The 25,896-nt window shown below is 43.7% G+C and overlaps 8 protein-coding genes across 8 annotated transcripts; 2 read left to right on the plus strand and 6 right to left on the minus strand.

Annotated features, from left to right (window-relative positions):
* Nucleotides 1-4,792: 4,792 nt before the first annotated feature.
* AOL_s00081g294 (uncharacterized protein) lies at nucleotides 4,793-7,594 on the minus strand (the record flags this gene model as incomplete). Its single annotated transcript, XM_011125111.1, has 1 exon — nucleotides 4,793-7,594. The coding sequence occupies one exon, from the start codon at nucleotides 7,592-7,594 to the stop codon at nucleotides 4,793-4,795; it is 2,802 nt and encodes a 933-aa protein (XP_011123413.1).
* Nucleotides 7,595-8,373: 779 nt separating this feature from the next.
* On the minus strand, nucleotides 8,374-9,826 carry AOL_s00081g295 (uncharacterized protein; the record flags this gene model as incomplete). Its single annotated transcript, XM_011125112.1, has 2 exons — nucleotides 8,374-9,548; nucleotides 9,643-9,826. 2 exons carry the CDS (start codon nucleotides 9,824-9,826, stop codon nucleotides 8,374-8,376), a joined length of 1,359 nt encoding a protein of 452 aa, XP_011123414.1.
* A 678-nt stretch (nucleotides 9,827-10,504) lies between these two features.
* On the plus strand, nucleotides 10,505-11,858 carry AOL_s00081g296 (uncharacterized protein; the record flags this gene model as incomplete). Its single annotated transcript, XM_011125113.1, has 3 exons — nucleotides 10,505-10,906; nucleotides 10,975-11,615; nucleotides 11,708-11,858. 3 exons carry the CDS (start codon nucleotides 10,505-10,507, stop codon nucleotides 11,856-11,858), a joined length of 1,194 nt encoding a protein of 397 aa, XP_011123415.1.
* Nucleotides 11,859-12,092: 234 nt separating this feature from the next.
* Nucleotides 12,093-12,524, minus strand: AOL_s00081g297 (uncharacterized protein; the record flags this gene model as incomplete). Its single annotated transcript, XM_011125114.1, has 1 exon — nucleotides 12,093-12,524. The coding sequence occupies one exon, from the start codon at nucleotides 12,522-12,524 to the stop codon at nucleotides 12,093-12,095; it is 432 nt and encodes a 143-aa protein (XP_011123416.1).
* A 412-nt stretch (nucleotides 12,525-12,936) lies between these two features.
* AOL_s00081g298 (uncharacterized protein) lies at nucleotides 12,937-14,125 on the minus strand (the record flags this gene model as incomplete). The annotated part of the gene is made up of 4 exons (XM_011125115.1): nucleotides 12,937-13,030; nucleotides 13,131-13,533; nucleotides 13,599-13,668; nucleotides 13,862-14,125. The coding sequence occupies 4 exons, from the start codon at nucleotides 14,123-14,125 to the stop codon at nucleotides 12,937-12,939; spliced, it is 831 nt and encodes a 276-aa protein (XP_011123417.1).
* A 575-nt stretch (nucleotides 14,126-14,700) lies between these two features.
* On the minus strand, nucleotides 14,701-16,104 carry AOL_s00081g299 (uncharacterized protein; the record flags this gene model as incomplete). The annotated part of the gene is made up of 1 exon (XM_011125116.1): nucleotides 14,701-16,104. One exon carries the CDS (start codon nucleotides 16,102-16,104, stop codon nucleotides 14,701-14,703), a length of 1,404 nt encoding a protein of 467 aa, XP_011123418.1.
* Nucleotides 16,105-17,024: 920 nt separating this feature from the next.
* AOL_s00081g300 (uncharacterized protein) lies at nucleotides 17,025-18,115 on the minus strand (the record flags this gene model as incomplete). Its single annotated transcript, XM_011125117.1, has 3 exons — nucleotides 17,025-17,044; nucleotides 17,136-17,270; nucleotides 17,335-18,115. 3 exons carry the CDS (start codon nucleotides 18,113-18,115, stop codon nucleotides 17,025-17,027), a joined length of 936 nt encoding a protein of 311 aa, XP_011123419.1.
* Nucleotides 18,116-21,743: 3,628 nt separating this feature from the next.
* Nucleotides 21,744-24,038, plus strand: AOL_s00081g301 (uncharacterized protein; the record flags this gene model as incomplete). Its single annotated transcript, XM_011125118.1, has 4 exons — nucleotides 21,744-21,835; nucleotides 21,944-23,138; nucleotides 23,216-23,881; nucleotides 23,970-24,038. The coding sequence occupies 4 exons, from the start codon at nucleotides 21,744-21,746 to the stop codon at nucleotides 24,036-24,038; spliced, it is 2,022 nt and encodes a 673-aa protein (XP_011123420.1).
* Nucleotides 24,039-25,896: the final 1,858 nt, after the last annotated feature.

Consider the following 25,896-nt stretch of genomic DNA (forward strand, 5'->3'; position numbering starts at 1 on the left):
ATATAGCGCCGTGCTACATTCGATATTCGACTAGGATTTCGCCACTGGTTGTGGAGAACTTCAGAATGTTTTAGAATATCGACATATGGTGCCTCTTAGATATAAGGAATTGTCCCAAAACATTTTAACCAAGAAAGCAAAAACAAAAAAACAAGGTAATTGTAAACTGCGGGACCCCCTGTGCCGCCTTTCGTTAGAATTCGCAATTCATAGCCGGATGTTACACTCATTGTCTCAGCGGAGTTTTAACCGGTGAATTGGCATCTCTCCAAAATATTTTTGGTCTCTGCATTTGATCAAGATAATTTCCTGTTCTATATCTTTCTTAGTATAGTAATTTCTTCCATTATATTTCCGGAACCGATGTCAAAGCCGTTATAACAAGGGAGTCAGAATTCTGTGCGCTATATATAAATATCTATAAAGCGTATAGTGTACTTATAAAATTACTCGACTGTTAAATTCCTTTATCCTTCGAATTGATCCAACAAAGCGACATCTCCCGCTTCGCCGCATCTCTAGTTTCAACTAGGAGGATCCAACATATGAATATAAGCAGGAGCGGATAAACCATAACCATGAATAAGGATCGAAATATAACATGAAATCATCCTTTGAAAAGGTACAGTCTGACTTTCGTTAGAAAAGACAGGATATTTCCATAAAAGATGGTCGTTCTTGGAACTTAGACCGGTAGATAGATAAAACTGAGATATATTAAAATCAATATATATAAGCATTAAACCCCCTTTTCAGGGTAAATATACCCGTGCTTTTTCTTTATACTCTAGCTATTGACTCTCTATTTCATGTAGTTAGGAAATACTAAAGGCGGCAGCTCAGTAAACATTCTTTGGATATGGAATCCCATGATCTCAATATACAAAATCCAGGAACTTTAACTCATCACAAAGGTCCCCTTCGGACTCGCAAACGTCAACATATATCCTGTCTTAGGCACCGGTGTATGTAAATGGTCTTAATAACTATAACACTAATACTACCGACGTTGTCTTCATAGTAAATTATCATGCTACGATCGAAATATCCCATAAAGCGGAGCCATCAATTGATCAACCATATATAACTTGGTCGTTATTCCAAGCTAGCCCCCTTGTTCGAAACACTCCCCATGACAGCACAGTAGTTGTTCTGTCAATCCTGCGTCCTCAATGTTTGGCTACTTCCTGTGTAGTTACGTTACGTAAAAAGAGATATTTATAAATTGTTGTATCGCAGGAATTCCGTGATGGCTTTCTGGAGTCACAGAATCCATAGAGCCTTCAGTTTCATATTCTGAAACTACCATTTAATTGTGAAGATGAGATGATTCTGTGTCATTTGGAAAGAATATTCTTTGGTACAGGATTTTATCGACAGAATATATATATATAATAGAATATGTGGGTGATCACGGGACGTCTGTGACGTCACTCGAGAACGAGGGGACGCAACATAAATAACCATATCTCTCATACCACGAAATTCCTTCTGGTTTAGTCCCCTTTTTCATGTATCTAGAGTTCAATGGACCTTTTTTTATTTGTCTTGGACTCATAGGAATTTTTTGGTCTCTTGGTTTGTTTAAAACTCCTTTAAATATTTATTTGGCTCAGATAGTTCATACTCCGTGTATCTTTAGAAAACAGTATATATAGTGACTAGACTAGAGGCGATTGATCATGATGTACGATGTGGAGTTTATGCATCATATCTGTATCCCTTTGTCGTTGGATTTTCCCCACGATCGCGAGAGAACATCTTAAGAAGGTAAATATATATAGTAATGTTTTAAAGCACGGAAGTTCACAACCGTATCACTGAAATATTTATAAAAATGTACTACCGGTCCGGTAGTGTGCCTATACTTAAACACACATATAAATAGTTCCTCCATCAAATTGTCCAAGTATTAAAATCCATTCAAGGAGTAGCCAACAGCTCTTCATAAAATTGCCTGCGTGAAATTTATGATAAGCATGCAGGACTATGTAGTATATATATATAAATTCCAAAAAAGAACAAACTTTCATTGGATTTCGCGACCTCCTCACAGCATGATAAGCACCCCCATGACTTTTGTCACTTTAATTCCTCACAATGCATCCAGAGCCTCGGGAAGAATTGTATCTAAAATACATTCCCGTTATCCCCAATGTGACATGAAACATACCCCACGGGGAAAAAAAACATAAACATGGCGAGTGCTCAAGGGATGAAATAATATAACTAATATACAGAGATGAAACATTTAAAATGAACTTATCGAGAGTGAACATATATTTCCTTTGAGCCAGATGATCAATATAAATTCCCATAGCGTGAGTGTGGAAACTTCGTATAGATCTTCTGTTGTATTATTGGATCTGTTTATATAGATACAGACCATGGTACCATGCTCTGGGGGCTGAGCTCTGACTCTCTAGCTACTTTTAAAGCTTTTATAGTCGCTAAGTCAATGCATCAGAACTCGATGATCTTCGCATTACTAGCTAGGTTAGTTGTTAGTTTATATATTAGCCAACCATGCAAAGCGGCGGGAATTCCGTCACAAAATCTCTAAAAATATAATATAAATTACAAAAAAGGTCTGGTCAGGAAACTGTTATAATGCTCATGTTATCGGGACCGAAATATTCCATTTCGCCGCTCGAGTATAAGTTCAAATAGAAATTACATATCTAGGATGAATAATTCGAAACATATGATTCCGAGAACGGTGAGTTTAGATACCAACTACATATATATATATATATATATAGTATATACCTTCTAAAAAATCCTCATCAGTGGCGTTAAGTCCGCCCGTTAGCCACATTCGGGGAACTAATACCAGGTAACCGACACAGACTTCGAAGGGCGTATGGTAATTATGTGCCATTTCATTTCCATGGCGTCTTGAAACTTTGTACAGTATTCTTTTTTCTGTAATTTGTCGATCTATATACCAAGGGGGTAGAAAATGCAGTTGTATTATTATAACTTGGAACATGGTCATAAACCGGCAAGGCTGGAGTTACAGCTACCGACTACTTCCTTTTGTACGCCCCGTTGATTTAGCCGCCTCAAGAAAAGTTTAAAATTGGTACCATGATTTGAAGAGAAATATTCTGTCCGATTAATTCGAGGAGGTTGAATCATGGATTCCACTAGTGCTTCTGGTCATCAAGATACCTTTGTATCTCGCCGAATACTCTAGGAGAGCATGTACTCCACGGCTTCCGTAGGCTAAGAAGTGCAAATGAAGATTATATAGCCCGCTCGAGATTTGCTATATATATTTTCCAATAAATACTCACAGTATATGTATACATTCCAAATCTTTCCTGAAATCGAGCCGGTGAATAAAATATCTAGGAAAGAAAGGAAGTACAGTTTTTATATATTATCGATCATCATTTTCGCCCACGGGGTGAGTAGGTATAAACTAAGATATATATCATTCCATTGACATCTTCGTTGTTTTTTTCATCTTCCTTAGGTTGGGGGGACATGGGTGATTGCTGAGATCCAGATATATATATATATACTTTGTATGCGTATAACAACTAGGCCAGGTACATACTCCTGAATCATAATTGGACTTCTTCTTGAAGTTCTTTTGTAACTATCTCGACGCTAAAAAAGGCACCGGATTTTTTTTCAAAATGGATCTTTAAACCTTCATAAGGTAACGATGTTAGGGCTTCGGAACCGCGGAGACGAGATATTTGACCCATCCCAGTACTTGAACTGTATGTCAAAAGAAATATCTAAGTTCACATCCCTAGAAGGAGTACTTCTTCAACCTAGTAAATATACTATAATATAAAAACATTAATATATATACTCCTATCTTCAAAGCCCTTGAGTACTTACCTGCTACTAAAAGAACAGCAAGATTCTCCGAAACAAAGCACATACTTGGGCTCTATATCCCCATAGTGGAAAATAAGATCCAATATATATCATAATCCACAAACAAACATGCCATAGACAGCATCCCAGCCTCCTTAAAAGACCAGCTACTCATATGCGGGTTTTCTTGTTTTGCTGTTATAATGAAGCTTAAGTTAAAGCAAACCATAAGACGGGTGTATATATATATAAGCTGATATAAGCACAAATAAGGCTATTGTTCGGTAAAGAAGTAGTAAACTAAACCCGTAGCAGAAATGCAATCTGAGGATATCATCGGTTTAGACCGTAGCCGGCCGTCTTAGAAGCTTCGCTGATCATATTTTTCTAGAGTTCATTCCACAGAAGTTGATAATAGGCCCTACGACATGAGCACGTTATATAAAGTTTTTACTTAATAACCATCATTGACTGAGGTGACTTCGTCACCATCAACTGTTTTGGAGTTGGGTTTTAGTAGTGAGGTTATGAACGGCTTTGTGCATGATTTGCTAGGAGGGTATGTATATATATTATATTATATTATATTATATAAGAGAAAAAAGTAAGGGGGCGGAGAAGGTTTGGTATCTAGCCTAGATCCTAGATTGTTGCTATTGTGGAGGAGGATGTAAAGGGAAGAAAGAAAGAACGAGTAAATTGGTGGGTGGGATGGGTATTTATACTCTCTCCAATAAAGCTCAGATATATCATGATATCAACTCTGCAGGTATGAACCATAGTCTTCAAGAACCTTCTACAATATAAAATCTAGCACATCACCATTCTAGAACATATTGGATATACTTGTAGATTAAAAAAGAACCTTCCATTGCTCTAAATACCCTAAATACTTAAGTACTATCTACAAGAAAAGGAAGGAAAGAAGAGAGAAAGAAAGAAAAAAAAAAAGCTTCTAAATCTTCCTCAAACTCCTCTCCATCTCCTCCCTCAAAACATCCGCCCTCGTCAAATCCCCACTCCCAATATCCCCCACCGCCTTCAAATCCCACTTATCCCCAAATTTACTCCTATAGAGCACCGCCATAACCACACTCTTCTTCCCTCCAATCTCTCCACCTCTCGTACTCCCAAAATTATACGTCGCCATCTCCACCTTCGAAGCCTTATCCACCAACGCCACCTCAGGACTTTTAAAATCCCTAAGATGAGCTCCACTGAAAGCACTCATACAAAACACCAAACTCTTAACTTCCTTAACCTTTCCAATCTTCTCGAGATCGATTTCGATCGTATGTTCTCCTCGAGAAATCGTATGATCCATTTGATCTCCCGAATGTCTCAACGCCGCGGATTTATTCCTATTATTCTCATCAGAGCAAAACGCTATCCGAGACATATAAGAAACTTCATCGATCATTTGATCTTTAAAATCAAAGACCGTACAAGTAGCGTCTAAAAAGTTAGATCCGGAATTCGAATCCCATCTCCAACTCTCCTTCATCTCCAATTTCTTCAAATTGGGTGGGACGGAATAACTTTGTCCCTTCAAAAGGATTCTAGATACCCCACTGGCATGGATCTTTGAAAAATCCATCCCGGCACGATGATACCTCTTCCTCAAAGAATTCCTCACAGCCTGCTGTAATACCCCCGTCAACGCCGCCCGAGTAGGTTGTCTCACAAACATCCCATCGAAGAAATCCGGCCAACTCTCCAACGTCATAATCTTCTGCACCGTCCTCTGAAACTTCTCAACAACCTGTCTGGGAGGACGACCGTACAAAAGATCATTCGCGGTGGATATCTCATCCATATAACCCCCGTTCTTCTGTTGAATCATATACAACAATCGAACGTGAAATACCATCAACCTCCTGGAAACCTGTCCGACGCTTAACCAAAGACTTAGGTATTTATCATTGGCATCGATGTTCGTCGGTGCGAATTTCTGGACGTTGACGATTTTGGGATGTTCCCTTGCTGTCCAGATTACCTGTCTATCGAAGAACTCCCCGATGATGGAACGGCTGAGACCCGGTGTTGTCCATGTATATTTCTCGCTGACAGATAACAAAGGTAAGAAGTTTCCGAAGTTTGGAAGAACGGATTTCGTCCTTGATTCTTCACTTTCTTTGACTCTTCGGATTCTTTCGTCGACTTCCTTTTGTAACTGTGGGAATTCGACGAGGAGGGCGCGGAAGAGTCGGTGGAGGAGGAAATACCCTTCGATGGCTTTGCTAGAGATCTTTTCTCCGTTGTCCATGAGGAGGACAACAAGTGTATTCATCATCTTGGGGATGACGTCTAGCACCATTCTGGGTTGAAACAGTCGAGTACCGTATTCAGGACACATCTCCACCATGAACTCCTTGATATCCGGTAAGGCACGTTGGAAGTGTTCTTCGGTAAGGTACATCGGACACCAAGACTTAAACTCCTTATTCCAAGTAGTCTTCCTAACCCTATCATCATGGAAAGAAGATCTACTCAGAAAGTCCGAGGAGTCGACAATGTAGATATAATCCACACATTTAGTCTTAGGATTAACCGTCCAATCGATAGGTACTCCCAAAACATCCTCATCCATCCCAACCTTCGAAGCAAAACACTTCATCTCCGACCCGGCAAAGTTAGTTTCCTGAGCGAAAGCCAAAAGCCAGTCGTCCAGGTTCGAAGCAACCAGATCGGAGTTTGGATAACACCGTTGGAAAAATGATTTCCAGAAGTATCCATCCATGCAGAAGGAATTGATATGTTTACAGGTCATGCTGAGGTTTAGAATATCCTTAGCGGATAATCCACCGGAAAGAAGGACTTGTAACATCATTTCGTAGGGTAAAGTGGAGAATAAACCGGCGTTATGGCGTTCGATACGTTTGTAATGAAGTTCTCGAGGACTATCTGCGACTTCATCATCCAGCGAGGCAGGACGAGATTCAGTCGGTTTCGCGACTCTGATGCTTTCAAGATCCTTCAAGGCGATGAGCTTCGGAGCCCGTTTGATCTGATGTCCCGGTTTGATAACCATAACCTTCCCAGCCGCCTTCGAGAAATCAGGACCCGCCGGTTTCTTCTTCTTCGCCTCAGGAACATCATCAACCTGCAAACCCTTCTTAGAAACCGAAGTCCACCCATCTACATCCTTCTCCTTCCCCTCAGAACCCACCACAGTCTTCTTAACCACCTTCACACTCCTCACAATCTTCGGCCTCTTAACCTCCCTAACAACCTTCCTCTCCACCTCTTCCTCAGTAGGAAACCTCGGCCAAACCTTCCTTCTACAACTCCCACACTTCTTACACTCAAAAACCCCAGCATCCCGTTGCGCATCATCCAAACTCCCCAACCTCACATTCACCAACTCCCCTTCATCCGTCAAGAAAGCCTCAAGCTGCATCAAAATACTTCGAACGGAATAACTTTGCGACCATCCCTTATACTCCCCGTCAATACTCTCGTCTAACATGTCAAGACATACTTTATACCCTCCTACGGCTGTAAGTACGTTTTCGTGTGGAAGACGGGTAAGGAGGAGGAGGGATGGTGGGTGGGATGGATAGTTTGATGGGAAGAGCATGGAGAAGTGAAGGGTGAAGGTGTGGTTAGGGAGGGAGAGGTGGAGGTTTCCGTGCCATTGGTAGATGTCGGAGTCCAGTGGGTGGGCGGCGACGTTGGTTGAGACAGGAGAGGAGCGGAGTTCGGAGAGGTCGCGGAGGAGGCGACGGGTGGCGGTTGGGAGGGATGTTGTTGACATCTTTTTTAATTTTTTTTAATTTATATCTTTATTTTTAATTTTTAAATTTAAAGATAAATAGGAAGAGGAAACCAGCGACTAATCAAAGTGTGGTTTTTGATATATAATTTAAGTGATGAGGGAAAGATTGTCGTCTGGAAATAGGCTCAGAGGACAAATATCTTATTGTTTTGGCGGTGATGGTAGTAGTGGTAATAGTAGTAATGGTATTGCAATTGAATGCTAATGCTGATGCTGAAAAAATAATATGAAGCTGGAGAAGCAATGCAATACTTATACCTTTCCAATTACTACCTCCTTTACCTTCCCAATAACTAAGTACAGTTAGTATAGTTTGAGTAGTTAGATCCGCCATGCAAAAAGCCTTCAGGGCGCCTGAGTACCATAGTCATGGACTTCAGGGCCTGGTAGCAGGAGAAAAAGCTCTCAGGCATGCCTGAAGAGAGAAAAAGATCGCGAGTTTTAAAACCGTGGTGTTTTTTTTGTTACCAAGGCGTTGGTGTTGTTGAGTCACTCACCCTGTATCACTCTTGGCAGGCGCCTTGTATTAATTTAAAATCGGGCCAGATCCGGTTTAGGTGCCCGAGAAATCCATCTTGGGAACCGCTCTTCAGGTCTGATTCACTCGCTTTGGGATCAGCCAATCAGAGTCTGTCGCATTATATCCACTTTACAGTCTAATATTTTTTTTCGAATTTTGGATTCTCGATAGATGGATATGCATATCTTGATTTTGATAAAAGATGTATTAATGTTGTTAATACAATGTAATTAATAGATCACTGGGTGTACCGCTTACTCCTCCCCAGCCCATCCTTCCCATAGAAATCCATCGGATAACTCCCATCCCCTTCCTTCGTCCACTCTTCCCTCCTCCCCAACGCCACCCAGGCCTCATAGGGACTCAACAGCGGTCTGGGGAAAGCATACCCCCAATCGATACTCAACCTGGGACAAGCAACCTGCACCCAAGCCTCCACATCCCCAAACATCGCCAATTTCCCCGGAAAAATCTCCGACAACAATAACAAAACATACTCAACCCCCAATTCCTTCAATCTATCCTCCAAATTCGATAACGTATTAGGATTCCCCTGTCTTCCCAAAGTACCCAATATGAGCCCCCATTTTTTAGCAGTCTTTGCTTGTTTTATTGCGGTCAATCGTAGTGTTTGCATTTCTTGATGGTCGTATTCTTCTCTCGTGAATTTTCGAGAGTATGGGTCGTATCTATATGCCGGTAAGGAAGGGTTTTGAATCATCACACTTTCTAGATGGAATCTTCCGTCTCCGAGGTATACAACCGCATCGACTCCTTCGACCATTGTACCGTCTTTTTTCCTTTGATTCGATAACTTGGGTGCCGTGCAACCCAGAATCTCGCCCTTGGATAGAGGTAGTATCTGAGGAACGGATATTTTAATACCAGCCGTTTCTTCCAATTCGGTTTTCACACCGTGAATTGTAGCATTAAACTGTATCGTCCCCACGACGGCAATATGTTTCCCTGATGTGAAATTCCTCGCCATGGTAGCAATAAAATGCTTAGCATCGATATCAATACTGACAAAGACGTATAACGTCTTAATCCTATTAACATCCGAAGGAATAAGACAACTATGAGCATAATGCACCAAGAAATCACATCCCAATGCTCTGGCTGTATAATCGTCTATACAGCATGCACCGTATGTCACATCACCCATGATAAGTACTTCTGCTGAGGTGAACTGGGTGATTATGTCGGATAAGGTACAGGCGAACATTTGAAGACCCTCTGGGAGTTGGAGGGCTACACGTGTGGCACATGCTTTTTGGATATTGTGGATTGTTTTGTGAATTTCGAAGTTGTAGTTCGAGGGGAGGAGGGAGATGGCGGCGTTCAGAGAGGGGTTTTGGAGGATTGAATCTGGGATTTGGTTGCGAGTGGTACCTGCGGGACGGCGGGGTTTCACTGTTTTTTTTAGAAATTTATATCACAATGATCAGCATGTTTTCTTATACAATCGTCCCTCAGAATGATGAGTAGATAAGATATATATATGTACCCTGAATGGCGACAGAATCCTCGACTTGGATGTCGTCGGTGGAAGTCGAAGGATTTGAAGCAGCAGCTTTCGCCTTGTGTAGTTCTGCGGCAGCTCTTTTTCCGATGAAGCGACGGCGGGGTTGTTTCTGAACGGGAGCGCTTTCGGGCTGCAATCCGGATGGTTCTCCGATGACGTCTGCCATTCTTTTTTTTTATCTATTCCTTTATTTGAATTCTATTAAACCGATCCAAAATCCCCTTTCTTATTATTAAAAAAGAGAGCTGCAACTGTCAAGAAATATATATATATATTTTGGGAAGAGTGTGGGTTGAAGCAGAAAAGGATTTTGTTGCAGACCAGGCCAAGCTAAGCCTGTTGTGCCCCTCCATTCGAATTCGCAGGAGGTTTTACCCCACGTTCTGCCAACCAAATCGAGATGAAAAGAAAAAAGAACCTCGGCCGGTTAGCTTCGGACAGAACGCAGGAGAGAAGGCTCAGCTGTTCTGTTTCTGTTTCTGTTCAGTTCCGTTCTGTTAGTTAAAAGATGTCATTCTCATCCGTTCTCGTGCTCATCGCGGTTATAATTAAATTTTTCTTGCTTTGAATTCAGGGACTTTCTTTCCCTTCTCTTTTCCTCTTCCTTCTCCAGACACTAATTATTGTATAGACATTCCACCCAACAGTTTTTGTACCTAGTGCACTTACTGGCATTTTAGTCAACCGCAAGACTTCCACTCCTTTTTTTTATACATATTCCTCTTCTTGTATTTTATTTTTATTTTATCTTTACTATTAAGTTTCTATTTTTATCTTTACCTCTATTTCCATATTTTATTTTTATCTTTTTGTGAATAAAAAAAAAGGTTGAAGTTGAGGAACAATGTTCTGCGCCTCAAAACACATCTTCGGTCGGCTGGCCCCCCTGCGCGGCGCCACAACATCCTTAACCTCATCTTCAACTTCAACCTCTCTCCGTCCGTCCTTCTTCCCTTCCAGATCTCTTACTCGATCCCGTCTCTTCGCTTCCATCAAAGATCTTTATTACTACAATAACTCTTCTTCTTCATCATCTCCCAAATCCTTCTCTTCAATCTCATCATCACCATCACCAGACGACAAAGACTTCGTCAAAATCGTCGAAGTGGGTCCTCGCGATGGCCTTCAAAACGAAAAAACCATTGTCCCGCTGGACACCAAAATCTCATTGATCGAAAAACTCAGCACCACGGGATTAAGAGTCATCGAAGCCGGTAGCTTCGTTGCTCCGAAATGGGTTCCTCAGGTATTCTTACCCTCCTTCATCTATCTTAAAAGTATAAAAACTAATCGGTGATATAATACAAAAAATAGATGGCAGACTCAACCTCAATCCTCTCCCACCTCCTCCGTTCCCCACCCCCATCCCCACAACCAGTAACCTACCCATTCCTCGTTCCAAACCTCAAAGGTCTAGAATCCGCCCTACCACGCACAACACCCCCACCCCCACAAGCAGGCGTCTCAGAAATCTCCATCTTCGCCTCAGCATCCGAAGGTTTCTCCCTCAAAAACCTCAACTGCGACATCGCCACCTCCTTCGAACGTTTCCAACCAGTCGTAAAAAGGGCATTAGAAAACAACATAAAAGTCCGAGGATACGTTTCCATGGTAATCGCCTGTCCTTACTCCGGTGATACACCACCGGAGAAAGTAGTGGAAGTTACGAAGAAGCTGTTGGAAATGGGATGTTATGAGGTTTCGTTGGGGGATACGACGGGAGTGGGGAATCCTTATAGTATTGATGTACTTATGAAAGCGTTGATTGAGGGAGGGGTACCGGTTGAGAAGCTTGCTTGTCATTTTCATGATACTTACGGTCAGGCTATTGTGAATTGTATGGTGGGGTTGGCTAATGGGGTTAGGGTCTTTGATAGTAGCGTTGCTGGGTTGGGAGGTTGTCCTTATGCGAAGGGGGCGACGGGGAATGTTGCTACTGAGGATTTAGTGTATTTGTGAGTCTCCCCTTTTCCTTCTTCTCCTCTTTTTATATGTGATTATTATTTTTTATATTGGACATGAGTACTGACTTTGAATGGGGGGATAGTCTACACAGCGTGGGGATGAAGACAGGGGTCGATCTGGAGAAGGTATCGGAAGTTGGAGCTTGGATTTCGGAAGCCATCGGGAGGAAGAATAATAGTAAAGTTGGACCGGCATTATTGGCGAAGAAGCCGGAGACTCCAGCTTCCAGTTAAATCTTTTCCTGTCTCCCTTTTTTTTTTGTTGAAACTGTAGCTTAGACTGGCGTTTCCTTCCTTCCTTTTTTATCATTCATAGCGGTTGTCTTTATATAAATACCTTTTCTATATATACTACTCTTTCTATCATACATAAAAACTCCATATCATACACCCCATCCCATCCCTTCTACACCACCCCTCCCAGATCTGATAAATACCTAGGTATATATACTTATATAAATATTATTTTTAAAAATCCGTAACCCTCCCATTAAAACTCCAATCCCCATACTTCGTAGGTTCAGTCTTCGGTCCCCCAACCTCCCCCGTAACCGGATTCCTCTCCCCCTCAAACAAAGGTTTCTCCCCACCGGTTAATAAATCCTTATGTTTCAACTCCGAAAGGAGGTCTTCTGCTTTCATATTTGTATTATTCTTGCTAGTACTACTTGTTGATTGTGCGGTGGTATTTGTATTGGTATTGGTATTGGGAGATGGTGATTGGAGGTGAGAAGTTGAGAAGGCACCCATGGAGGCTTTTGTGAGGGATTCGAAGGTTTCTTGGTCTTCTTTTGGGAGACGGGGAGGGGAGGGGGATGGTTTGAAGGAGGAGGATTTGGAGGATTTGAAAGGGAGGGTGGTGGTGAAGTGCCGGGTTTGGTGGAGGATGTGGCGGAGCATTGTTTTTTTTTTCTCTTCTGTTGTTTGTTGGTATGGAGATGTCTGGTTTGATTCGAGTAGTGGTGGAGAGGATGTTGGGGTGGAGTGGAGGTTGAGATGTTGAAGTTTTATGGATTCGATTGTGGCGGATTATAAGGAAGCTTTGCTTGTAATAGCTTGTGATACCATATCATTTTTTGGGAGGGATCTCTCGGTTAATGTGCGACAGAGCCTCATATCATATAAACCCGGTATTCAACCCGAATTTCAATATAGATGAGAGAATACAATACATATTATATTATATTATATGAAATGAATGGATTGATTGTTTTTATCTCCAATGCTTTATTACGAACTAATAATAATAATACTACTACTACCAAGCGAATGAAAAAATTACAAAAAAGACAGAAAAAAGAAAGAACGGTGTTTAATTCTTCTTCCTCGCCGCCTGTTGAACCGCCTCTTGAACCGCCGCACGTTGCTGTTCCCTCTTCGCCAACGTCCTTCCCGTGAATCGTGCTCTAATATAATACCCCAGTGTTAGCCATCCAATACCTCATATTTACCCAACTAGGTAATTAATTGTAAAAAAATAAGTAGGAAGGGACGTAAAATACTCACGTAACAAACCTCGAAAGCAATCCAATCCCAACCATCATAGCCATCGGCGGCACCTTCGCAAATATACTAAGAACCCACCAAAACTGATAAATCGGAACCTGAAAAACTCCATCCAACGGATGCGTCCACCCGGTCCACTCCTCGAATCCCCTCCACTTCTCCTCGTTCACCACCTCAGCAATCCATTTTGCATCGGGAGGCGGTGGAGGCGGTCTCGCATCCTTGATCGGGTTACCCTCCGAATCTGTGGGTATCGGTTGGGATTCTGTACCGGGACGGTGGAAGGGGACTGGGTGTAGGTGGGTTAGGTGGTCGGCTAGACCTGGGAGGGATGCGGAGGGGGGAGTTGAGTGGGAGACGTGGAAGATGCGGGAACCCCAGGCGCTGAAGACGGAGCAGACCACTTTTTTTTTGTATAATATGTTAGTATTGTGTATAGATGGGGGGGGGTTAATGGGGATATCATACCGGCATCGGTGTCGCAGTCTACTTTGCCAAAGTGTATTTTATTGTTATCGTGGAGTAAAGCGACGACTTCCTATTATATCAATCACCCTCTTAACATCCATCCACAATACCTTCCCATAACATCATACCGATATATCAAATCATATCACATCACATCACATGAAAAACTCACATTAAACGTCTACCACCCCACACCCCACAAAAGTCAGCACCACCATCCCATCCCCAAAAAAAAAAGGTAAATAAAAAGAAAGAATACTTACATTCTCATAAAGTATACACCCAGGACAATTCTCCGTTCCCGTAGTAAACAATACCAACCATTCCAAATCATTGCCTCCCAATAATTCTCTAAAATTCCCCTTGTCGATGGGTAGTACCACATTCGGTACCGGTACCACCGGTTCTCGCGGTGTTTTGGAACCACCGCCTAGACCCAGTGCTTCTTGGATTTGTTCCCATTGCGCGTTTACGGGAGTGGGTACCAGGGTGGTTAGGAGGGGGAGGAGGAGGGTGGAGGGTTTCATTGTGGTGGTATGTATATGTAAATACTTAAGTATATAAGTAAGTAAGTAAGTAAGTATGTGGGATGGGGTAGGAAGAAGAAGAAGAAGAAGAAGTGGAGGAATAGAAAGAAGAAGAAGAAGAAGAAGGGAACAGTTCTTAAGGAAGGGGAAATGGTTCCAGTCTATTCCATTTCTCTTTCGCGCGAAAACCTTACGGGTAATCCAGAAAAAAATAAAACGAAGTCACTTATGTCTCGCTTTCATCATAGCTCCAGCAATTTGCACGTTCCAAGTTCTTCGAAAGTACAGAGTATGTACGTATAACTAGTATGTAGCTCCGGGTCTTTGGGAGACAGCTGACAGGGGTTCTCGGTCTTTGAATACGAGCCGGACCAATTGGCTGGGTTTGCAGGGACAGGTGGAGCTGCTCCACTCGGCTAAATACAATCCAACAATACAATACTTCTTATATCAAATATCTACTACTCTGTAAATACTTCAGTATAATTGATACAGCGGAGAAGTAACTATAAAATTATATATATATATACACATCTCTCATGGCTTCATTACATTTTTGATAAAAAAAGAAAGACCTACAAGATCCTATTCTTCAAATTCAATCCCCTACTAACCACAAACCCCTTCTTCTTATTCTCCTCCTCCCTCTTCGTCAACATCCCCAATCCTACCTCCTGTTTCTCCTTCTCCTTCTTCTTCTGCACCAATCCCTTCTCCTCCCACTCCTGCCAAACAGCCTTCCCCCTCCTCTTCCACCTCTCGTTCCTATCCGTCTCTTGCTCCGGCGTCGGCATCCATTTACTCTTCAATATCCTCCTCAAAGCATCCGGCGAAATCTTAAAAATCGGTGCATACTCCTCCACCGTCATCCCCGGATTCTCCTGTTTCAACTGTTTCAAAGTCGCCACCGCAGCCGGAGAAAGTCTCCCGAAGGGATTCCACTTCTCTCCCTTCAACTTAGATTTCACAGAATCCATATGAATCTTCCACGTCGGTGTATCTTTATCATAAATCTTTTGGGAATGGTTGATTGGTACGCCTGCGATTGTTTTGTATTTATCCAACGAGGCGGATGGGTTGGATGATGGGTTCCAGTTTAGTTGACCGGCGTTTACGTTTAAGGCCGCGTGTTTGGAGATTCGAATGCCGTTTTTTAGGGTTCGTGGTTTGTAGAGTTCTTGCATGCGGGCGTGGGACCATAGTGCTGGTGTTGACCATTCTTTCCAGGCGTTTGCGGTGGGGTTATGGGGGGTTGCTATCTTTTTGGAAATTTGTGCTGGGTTTTCCCAGGGGATTTCGTCGGGTGATGGTGAAGATGATGATGATGATTTTGAATCCTCAATTTCAGAAGTAGTTGTTGATGATGATGATGAACGAGTAGGAAATTGTGATCTTAAAGATGGTGGAATACGGTTTAACTCCGGATCATCATCCCTAGGTCTCCGTTCCCTCCTCCTCCTCCTCGAAGCAAATGATAACGGTGGAGTCGAAGAAGCAAACGACGGTGCCGTCTCCGGATTCACATCCACATCCACATCCACACCCTTCGATACCTTCGACGGTAACGACTTAAAATCGTCAAGATACGTATACCCCTCCATCAACTCCGTCTTCTGTATTTTACTCCCCCCATTCCCACCATTATGAACATCAGGCATCCGAATCTCATGATCCCTCATAGAACTCAAATCAGTCTCCGTCTTCCACGAAGTACCCCATGTTGCCAATGCTTCTTTATTTGCACTCTTTTTGGCCGTAGAGTACATGCCTAAAAAGTCCGTTGCTGATCCTGTGCCATTGCTGTCGAGGTTTACGCTCAAATCGGCGCTTTGGTGACGAGGGGTTGAGGAGGAGGTATGTCGGATTGTGGTCCTGGGGAGACGGGGTAGACGACGGGCGGGCTTGGTGGTGATGGTTGTTGATGGGATGTCTGTGATGAGCGAACGGAGGATGCGGGTTGTGCAGTTTGTGCAGGTCATTGTGGACCTTTCTTTTCTTCTTTTTTTTTCTTTTCTCAAAATAATGATATTATTAAGCTGGTGAAGGGTGGGTCTTTGAAGTAAGATTGAGATGCTAATTTGTGGATTGGTATTGATTAGAATGTTGTGAAATAGTGGAAGTGAAGGGATTTGTCTTTTGTAGACGGTTATGGTTGGAAAGCTTATCGGATTCTCGGATTGGGAAAAAAAAAAAAAAGTTAAAAAGGTTGCGGTTTTCTTCGCAACGCAGGAAAAAAAAAGAAGAAAAGTTTACCCGATGTCCACCCCGCCAATAGCAAAACGGTTTAGCTCCTTGCTCACTACCACGGTTAATAACGAGTGAGTTCATGCGACACAAATTGAAGAAATAGGTAGTGCCCATTTTTCATATTCAAAAAAAATGAAGGATGGTGGAAGTGATATATATAAATAGGAAAAAAAAGGTATGCAAGAGGAGCACGGGTATTCTCGACGGTGTGAAAAACATATAATACATAAGTAAGTTGCGAATGGAAAAAATTAGAAAAAGGAATACAATGCAACCGCATGAGCAGACGCCGAAATGGACACGAAAAAAAGCGGGATCGAAGGCTGTAATGTCATGTCATGTGTATTGGAAAGAAACCCAAAATTCCATTAAAGTGATATCAAGTTCAACCCATTCCAGTCTCTCGCTCTCGACCCCTTGAACCCTATACATGAGGATCATCTCAGATCAAGCGATGAGAAAAACCGAGAATGCCCTTTGCAATACTAAACCAGTCCCACACAGAGATTGAAATGGCCAAAAATGCTGAACACATAATCCAGAGCAGTCTTGAAGTGATGTCGCGAAACCCGTCCCGTAGAATGAGTCGGGAGAAATAGACCATGCAATGGTAAAAAAAAATAAGAATCAAACCCAATCCAGGAAGCAGGCATTATTGAGAGTATTTGAGCACTAGGATGAAGCTTCCAAATCGTCAGCTTTAAATTTAAAAACATGGATAGAAAAATGAAGGAGGGGAAGGAGGACTCGAAGGGTTACGTACGTTGTTCATACTCTGACAGGATGTACTTCTCATGATTTCGCGAGATAAACAGCATTATATTATCCAAGTGATCACGGAGGGAGTTGACAGCCTGAGTATCCATATTGGTGTGCGCGATAAGCTCCGGCATGGTAACTATGATCCAGTTAGCCTCTTCCACAACCACAACCACACCTTAATGTACCGAACAAGAGCATACCAAAGAGTCTGAGAAGATGCTCTGTCCCGTATAGATCGCACATGTTCTTATCCGGATAGTCCTTCTTGATCTCGTTGTACTGGTCGCGCTCGAAGCGATAGAGCAACATGGTTCCGAGGCATTTGTCAAAGTACGCTCTAAGGCCTTGAATAATTTCCTCATAAGATTGTCGCTGTTGGCTCCCAGCAGGATAGCTTGGTTCCGTAGATTCGAAATAGTCGTTCAGGAACATGGTCACGGTAATATCTCGAGGAAGCTTGACGAGAGTACCGTTCTTGGTAACGTTCTCCCAATCATCGACAAGGAGCGACTTGATAATCTCGGGGACATTGAGTTTGATTTCGTGACGTTTAATAAAGTCCTCCTCCTGGCAGCCTGTCAGATTTATTCTTTTGTGAGAAGAGAAATGGTAAGATACCTTATCCATGTCCATTTCTCGGGCACGCTTCTGGCCTCGAACAGTCGGGACAACGGGTTCTTCAGTATGAGCTGGCTTCTTGTCCTTCTCAACCTTCTTCTTGGGATTATGCTCATCCCGTAGCTCCTTTTGCTTCTGAAGGTTCTCATCATTCCATCCAAGAACACGGTCCTGAGGAACCCATTCGTCCCAGCTCGACTTCCATCCTTTGTAGTGAACCTTGTAGCTGTAGCTAGCACCAGGCTCGCCAGGATTCTTGATCTCGAGAACCTTAGCTTCGTACAAGAGAGGCCCGTGGAAGCAGAGAACTCGTTCGCTGACTTCGTAGAGTGGAGGAGCTTGCTTGGCAGCCTTTGGAGGCATTTTTTTGGATTTGTAGGGGTAGTAGTAGTTTAAAGAGCGAATTCGACCAAGGCGCCCGTCTCAAGACACAGCCCCCGAAGACCGCACCAGGAAACAGAGATATGACAAATTGGAAATAAACCGATTTAATTCGAAGTACCGATGGATAGCGCCGCAATCCAGTTGGAGGTAGAGTCGATGGATAGGCGGAGTCGTGTCGATGATTGCAGGCGGCTGGTTGTGTTGATGCGAGTTGGAGATGAGAAAACGAACGAACGCGTTTCGTGCGACCAATCGAGGATCTCGGTCTTGGCGCCAGTTTTGTGCCCAGCCCGCCAGCCAAAGCAGAACTACCTTGGGCCTCTGTTCTTGCCCAATTACAACCCCGGATTGCCATCAGAAACTCGCATGCGGAATACGGAATGTCCCGTCAAATGTCTAAGCTCTGCAATGGTATTTTATTCTGCGACAGCTTCACAATCTCGTATCGATTAGGTACTTGGTATGCAATTGGGTATGCGATTGTTAGGCACCGGGAATAAAGTTACGACATAGCGTGTGCCTAACTAACAAAACTCCTGTCTGAAGGGTCCTTTACCGTCGAACGGACTAATTATGCAGGTCTAGACTCGATACCAGCCGTTCGCAAGCCGCTCTAGCAGGCGCACTGATACATTCTTCTGCAAGCTTACAGACATTAAGGGCAGATGTATAGCACTATAGCACTGATACCTGTCGTTTGTTCCTGTTTGTGCGACGCTTGTGCAACCATGCGATCAATTATTACCTCTCCTCCATGCTTCATGACCATGCAAGTACATGACATACATGTATGTTCAATCCAGCCGGACCAGATCATGATCAGAGACATTGCCAGATATTGGAAACCGAGATGCACGGACTGAAGATTGATTAAATGATTATCTACCAGACTGCAGTGCTATCTCACATATATTATAATTATAATTATAATTATAATTGCCGTTGCTTCGCGTCTGATATCGGTTTAAAATCTTCGGGGTTTCAAATGCTGGAGAAGGGACAAACCCTGCAACCAGCTGTATCAAGCTGCAATGCCATGCCCTGCCATGCCATGCTCGAATTTGACATCGCTTTATTACGGCATGCATATCCTATCCCGCTTTGCGCAGCGTTCTCACGATATAGCTCGTAACGGTAACGGGCTACGACCAGGCATGCATATAAGATCTCCGACCTAATAACCCATTTAGCCACCGACAACGGGTTGGCTTCCATCATTCTGCCAGCCGATCAGTAAACCCTTCGCCGAAACATGTTATAATATTCAAGCATACATGGACGCATGATCATAGCCGTCCACCAGCCGTGGAGCTGTCGAAATTTCGGTTCGCCGCCGAAAAAAAGAATTGTAAATCCTATGAACATTTCGTGCGAAATCATTATCTTGCGACGAAGGCTATGTGGAGCGACGGGCGGCCAAGTGCGACCATAGCAATGATATCGTCCAAGACCGCGGCTTTCTCCAATCGTTGAAACGGATCTACTGTGTATGCAACGGCACGAAGCATGGCGTCAGACCACGATGACGGCTTTCGACATCAAAGAGGGTCTAATCGTTCCTGTATTCCTCCGGATAAGATTACCGATTCCATGCCCGGTCCCTTCTAACCTATCTATAGTCCCATGTCCCTGGCCACCATTGTGTGCCCTGCCTAACCTGGGGGCATTTTCTATAACCTCGCGCGCGCGGGTCGGTTTCATGATGATATAAAATCCTACGGGTTTTGTGTTCGGACAAACGGAGACGCCTTTCACCCGTGACATAGCACTGACCAAGGTTAAAACCTGACCCCAGATCCCCACAACCCGGCCACTGCCCCGAAATACGCTTTTTGTTATTTGATAGCAGACTGTAATTATTAGAGTCTAGCACATGCCTTTGGCGGAAAAAAAGAGAGAGAGACTTCCTTCCTGGTGATCCAATGGCTTTGCCGGGGATATCAGCACAAGCTTTCAAATCAAAGTTCCTAATTGCTTGACAGTGACAGATTTCTGCCAGCTGCCACACAACTTTACAGACCTCCCACCCTAGCTGGTCGAATCTGAACATGCATTTCATTAATTCTTCCAGAGAGATATGCAAAATTGATTCGAAGGAAAGGAGGGGTAAGGTTAGGTTTTTTTTTCTCGCAATCTATCCAGTGAAAAATTAAAAAATAAATAAAAAAAACTGTGAGCTGTGTGACGAGGTTCAGTCGCCCTCGTTCATATGAAGAGCGGTATATAAGGGCCGCCAGGCATCCCTCTAGCTTCGAGGAATCCTGAGTCTGAGTCTGAATCCTGAATCTGAAGATATCCCTCGAACCTCAAACCTCGAGTATCCCCTCTGCACTGCATTCTCCAAATCGCCGGTGGATCTGGGAATTCGAGAAGCTTCGGACTTCGGATATATCAATTAATCAGAACGACGAAAACAGCGCGCCCGGCAGCAACTCTAATATCTCGAATCGAAAGACCAAGATAAAAACAAAAACGTACAGGGAACATATTATTGTGACACCGCAGAAGGGGAAAACCCGCTGGAAGCAAAGAGCCATTTAATTTGTTCTCATCCTGATACGTTAATTACTGACCGACAGTAATTACTTCTTACCTGCGCATCAACGGTCGTCCATATTCCTTTCCAGACTCACAGACTGCTGACCGCTTTTCTTGTCCCGTTTCCACGCACGTCAGTCATCCATACATCCGTCGTGCCCACCAAGTCGCAGCTTCATTGCCGACAAGCTTCCTTTTTTCCTTGGGTAAGCAAGCGACAAGCCAAGGGATTTTAGCCTGGGGTCTTATACCTTTGGCACCCTGCACCACCCCGCACTTTTGCTGCATTGCATTGCCCACATTTTTCCACCGGCCCCTCTGAACGGTAAGGTGCGTATACCGTGCAGTAGTCTTAATCAAGTTCCGTACATACGCTACGCTCGGGGATATTTCGCCCTCTGCGCGCCCATCCAACAGGTTTTGCTCGGTTGCAAATCGACAGCCCCAGAACAAGCAGCTGCTCAGTCCGAACCAGCTAGTGGCAATCAATCTGAGCTCCGGATCTATTGTGGTTATACAGTCGGCAGACCACAATCGATTCCATGTGGGTACATATAGCCCTCTCCTCCCCGTCTGTTTAATCCTTCTGTTCTTCCTCCTCACCTTCTTTCTCTTTCCTCTCCATCCTCCTGTCGTGCCTCTTCAGTATCCAATATCAAGTCGTGATAGTTGCTTGTAAGCTTGTGGTGTCAAGTACTCTCGCGTTGCTGCAGCTCTTACGTATTTGCAATTGTACCCCACCATTGCTCCCAACTTCAATTCCAATCCCCAACTACCCGCTTCTGACCGCTCGGCCCCCACTAAACCCGAATCGTCTGGATTTTATTTTATATTCACTCGCGGTTTTGAACACACAAAACCTAAGCTTACTCCCCGCAATTTTCTCTTTCACTAGAAAAAATTCAAGAGCAAGGTCGGCAGCAAGTCGGCAGGCAAGTCGCCCGTAAAGACACAGCCAAACGGAGTTTCGAAACAACCCGCCAACGGTGTTACAAACGGCGCTACAAACGGTGTCTCTAAAGAGAAAGCTATAGCTACCAACGTTCCGACAGTCACTACTACTGAAAACATGGCTGCTACTACTAATGGAAATGGGGCGACCCCGGTGGTCATCGAGGCCCATAATGTTGAGACCTACCCGGTCCCAGTTGCATTCCACCAGTAAGTTTCTGTTGTCAATCTTCTATATTTATATATACTTGAATAGAAAGTATATATAAATGCAACCATCCATGGACCCAATACCAATTGAACTTTTGTTATTTATAGAAAGCACAAAGGAACCCCAAATTTGAAGAATATCGAGGAGTACCATGCTATGTACAAGGAGTCCATCGAAAACCCCGGAAAATTCTGGGGCAAGCTCGCCAATGATCTCCTCGACTGGGACCAGGAATTCAAGACCACTCTCCACGGTGGCCTCGAGTTCGGCGATGTCAGCTGGTTCCCAGAAGGTCGTTTGAACGCCTCCGTCAATGCTGTTGACAGATGGGCCTTCAAGTACCCAAACAGACCAGCTATCTACTACGAAGCTGACGAACCCAACCAAGGCCGTGTCATCACCTACGGTGAACTCCTCCGTGAGGTCTCCAAGTGCGCCTATGTGCTTAAGCAGATGGGTGTCCGCAAGGGTGACACCGTCGCAGTCTACCTTCCTATGATTCCAGAGGCCATCATTGCCCTTCTCGCTATCGTCCGTATCGGTGCCGTCCACTCCGTCGTCTTCGCTGGTTTCTCCTCGGAATCTCTCCGAGACCGTATCTTGGATGCCGAATCCAAGGTCGTCATCACAACTGACGAGGGAAAGCGTGGTGGCAAGGTCATCGGTACCAAGAAGATCGTTGATGATGCTCTCAAGTCCTGCCCAGATGTCAAGAACGTCCTTGTCTTCAAGCGAACTGGCAATGAAGACGTCCCATTCACCCCAGGCCGTGATTTCTGGTGGCACGAGGAAACCGCCAAATACCCACCATACTGCGCTCCAGAGTCCATGAACTCTGAAGATCCACTCTTCCTCCTCTACACATCCGGCTCTACTGGAAAACCAAAGGGTGTCATGCACACCACAGCTGGATACCTCCTCGGTGCTGCCGCAACTGGTAAATACGTCTTCGATCTCCAGGAAGGTGACATCATGGGTACCGCTGGTGACGTCGGCTGGATCACCGGTCACACATATGTCGTCTACGCCCCATTGTTGCTCGGTGTTGGTACTTTGGTGTTCGAAAGTACACCAGCTTATCCAAACTTCTCGAGATACTGGGAAACCGTTGAGAAGCACAAGGTCACACAGTTCTACGTCGCTCCAACTGCTTTGAGATTGTTGAAGAAGGCTGGTGATAAGTATATCAATCACGATTTGTCGAGCTTGAGAGTTCTCGGATCCGTCGGTGAGCCAATTGCCGAGGAGGTCTGGAAGTGGTACAACGAGAAGGTCGGAAAGGGAAATTGCCACATTGTTGACGTGAGTATCTTCACTCCGAACCCCTCAATTAACTCCAATCAAAGAAAATCAAATTCTAACGAGAAATTAAAATATAGACATACTGGCAAACCGAGACCGGATCCAACGTCATCACCCCTCTCGCCGGTATCACCCCAACCAAACCCGGTTCCGCCACCCTCCCATTCTTCGGTATCAAGCCAGAGATCTTGGACCCCGTCAACGGTCACGTCCTAGAAGGAAACGACGTCGAGGGTGTCCTCGCCATCTCTCAACCATGGCCATCCATGGCTCGTACCGTCTGGGGATCGCACACCCGATACATGGATACCTACCTAAACGTCTACAAGGGCTACTACTTCACAGGTGACGGTGCTGGCCGTGACCACGACGGTTACTACTGGATCCGAGGACGTGTCGATGACGTCGTCAACGTCTCCGGTCACAGATTGTCCACTGCTGAAATCGAAGCCGCGCTTCTTACCCACCCATCTGTTGCTGAAGCTGCCGCTGTCGGTGTTGCTGAGGAACTCACTGGCCAGGCTGTTAATGCTTTCGTTTCCCTTAAGGATGGTTATGAGAATACACTTGAATTAAGGAAGGAGCTTGTCCTTCAGGTCCGAAAGTCTATTGGTCCATTCGCTGCCCCCAAGGCTATCTACATTGTCGTCGATCTACCAAAGACACGGTCCGGAAAGATCATGAGACGTATCTTGAGAAAGATTGTTGCTGGTGAGGAAGATCAGTTGGGCGATATCAGCACTGTAAGTTTTTTTTCCCCTCCATCCCGTGGTATTTATAGTCCGAAGAAAAGCAGGATAAACAGGCTAACAATATTGAAACTTTCTCTAGCTCGCTGATCCTTCCGTTGTTGCTGGTATTATCGAGACCGTCAAGGCAGTTAGGGCTGGTGGTAAATAAGTTTTTCTGTTTTTTTTTTTTTGTTAGAAAATAAAAGGAATGATGGAAAAACAGGACGGTGTAATGTCTAGTTGGTTTGGGTTGGTTGGTCGGTTCGGGGTCTGTGGTCTGGTTTCAGGTTCTTCTATGCTTGATCTGGATATCTCTTTTTTCTTATATTCGACTTGATTGATAAGGTTTTTGTCAATGGTACTTGGGAGTAGTTCTTTTTTCTTTTCATAAAAAAATCTTGACAAGGAGAAGATTCCCTTTTTTTTTTTTTTGTCCTTTGAGCTCCTTGGCCATGTCTATAACTTCGATTGTTTTTTCTTTAAGTGTTTTAAGCCTTTTTTTTGAATCATCGATTACAGATGCTACCTTTGCTGTTGTAACTTATATAAATAAGTACTTAAATATATAAGTCTCTAGCAGTTTTGCTATAAGCATTTCTTCGTAAATATCTTGGTGCCGTTGTGATCCGGGCGTGTTCAGACGTCGGCGAGACTATATGCACAAATTAATACCATCCGAATCCGAATTCTTAACGAAATTTTCGTTCTTGACACCGTTCTGATCCGTATTAAACATCGTGATATAAGTTGTACCATGGGCTAGCTAACTATACTGTGCCGACAAATGGGGTGTTATTATTACGACAGGACTAGTTACGGTATTAATACAATTAGCAAACCTATATACTGCTTATGATCGGTATTAATTGCACTGGTATTCGAAATACACCTCTTTCCGGCACAGGAGTTAAGCAGCTACACCCCGCAGGTTCTTTGCATGTTTTCGTCTGGGAATGGAATTCGGATTAGCTGATCGGACGGTTATATAGAAGATACTAGGAACTTAAGTATACGTACAAGTACTTACCAGTAACAGAACCGAGCTCTTGGAGGGCATATATCCGTATGTATGCACATTGCTGGAAATCACTAAGTAACTAACTGCGACTTTGATTCCCAAGAAAAAATAAATAAGTTTATATTTGAAACGTAGTGTTAGCCATTGAAACAAATGTTGCATTCACTAATGTCATAAGATAGGTAGATCTAGACTAGTATATACACATATAGGGCTGTAGAGACAGAGTACAAGTGATATAATGGATAACAGCTTTGCGCATACGCCACAGATTCACCTGAAAAACTAGGATACAGTACTGTCATGTCAGCTGCACTGTACTGTCTCGACATAAATTCAGAGGCCCAACATCGAAAGAAAAATTACAACACCCAACACGTTAGGACCAAAATCTTGTGTCTGGTATCAAGGTTACAAAAGTAAACCAGGAAACAATTGGGTCGTGATACCAGCTAAAACATAACCAGTCAAGGTTCCAGAAGTCTGAAGCTCTAGGGGCTGCGCCGTCTACTTCTCCTGCTCTCAACGCACCCTGGTCAATATGTGTTTAGGATTGGGAGGAGCGCAAGTGGATACGATTAAGTTGGCTATTAATTGCGTTCCAACTTTGGTATGTACTAGTTGATTATGCGTATCATGTTTTTTGTTAGTGAGATAGCTATAGCACAGCTACTGGATGCTATGATTGAAATCAGACTCCTGCTAGTGCCGATTTATCGATTAAGATGGATACATATCTAAAAAGTTGTTTTGAAACCAATGTTGATAACATATAGCCAGGGTCCGAATAAAATATGAAGCGGTGAAACTCCAACTTTATATCCTGTACAGTTGTGCTAAAGCTTCAAATACTTCATAACGATCCTTCTGCGGGTTGTACTTTCCTTTGTGGCGTTTGAGAACGAGACCAGTTAAGTTCATGCGGCTGTGCTTGTGAATTGGTGAGCCTAAAATGAGGCACTGCTTGGTCTCGTTCCCAGATATCGATCACAAACACTGCTCTAGTTTT

This window comes from Orbilia oligospora, assembly GCF_000225545.1.
Source record: "Orbilia oligospora ATCC 24927 unplaced genomic scaffold scaffold00081, whole genome shotgun sequence".
NCBI classification, from domain to species: Eukaryota; Fungi; Ascomycota; class Orbiliomycetes; order Orbiliales; family Orbiliaceae; genus Orbilia; species Orbilia oligospora.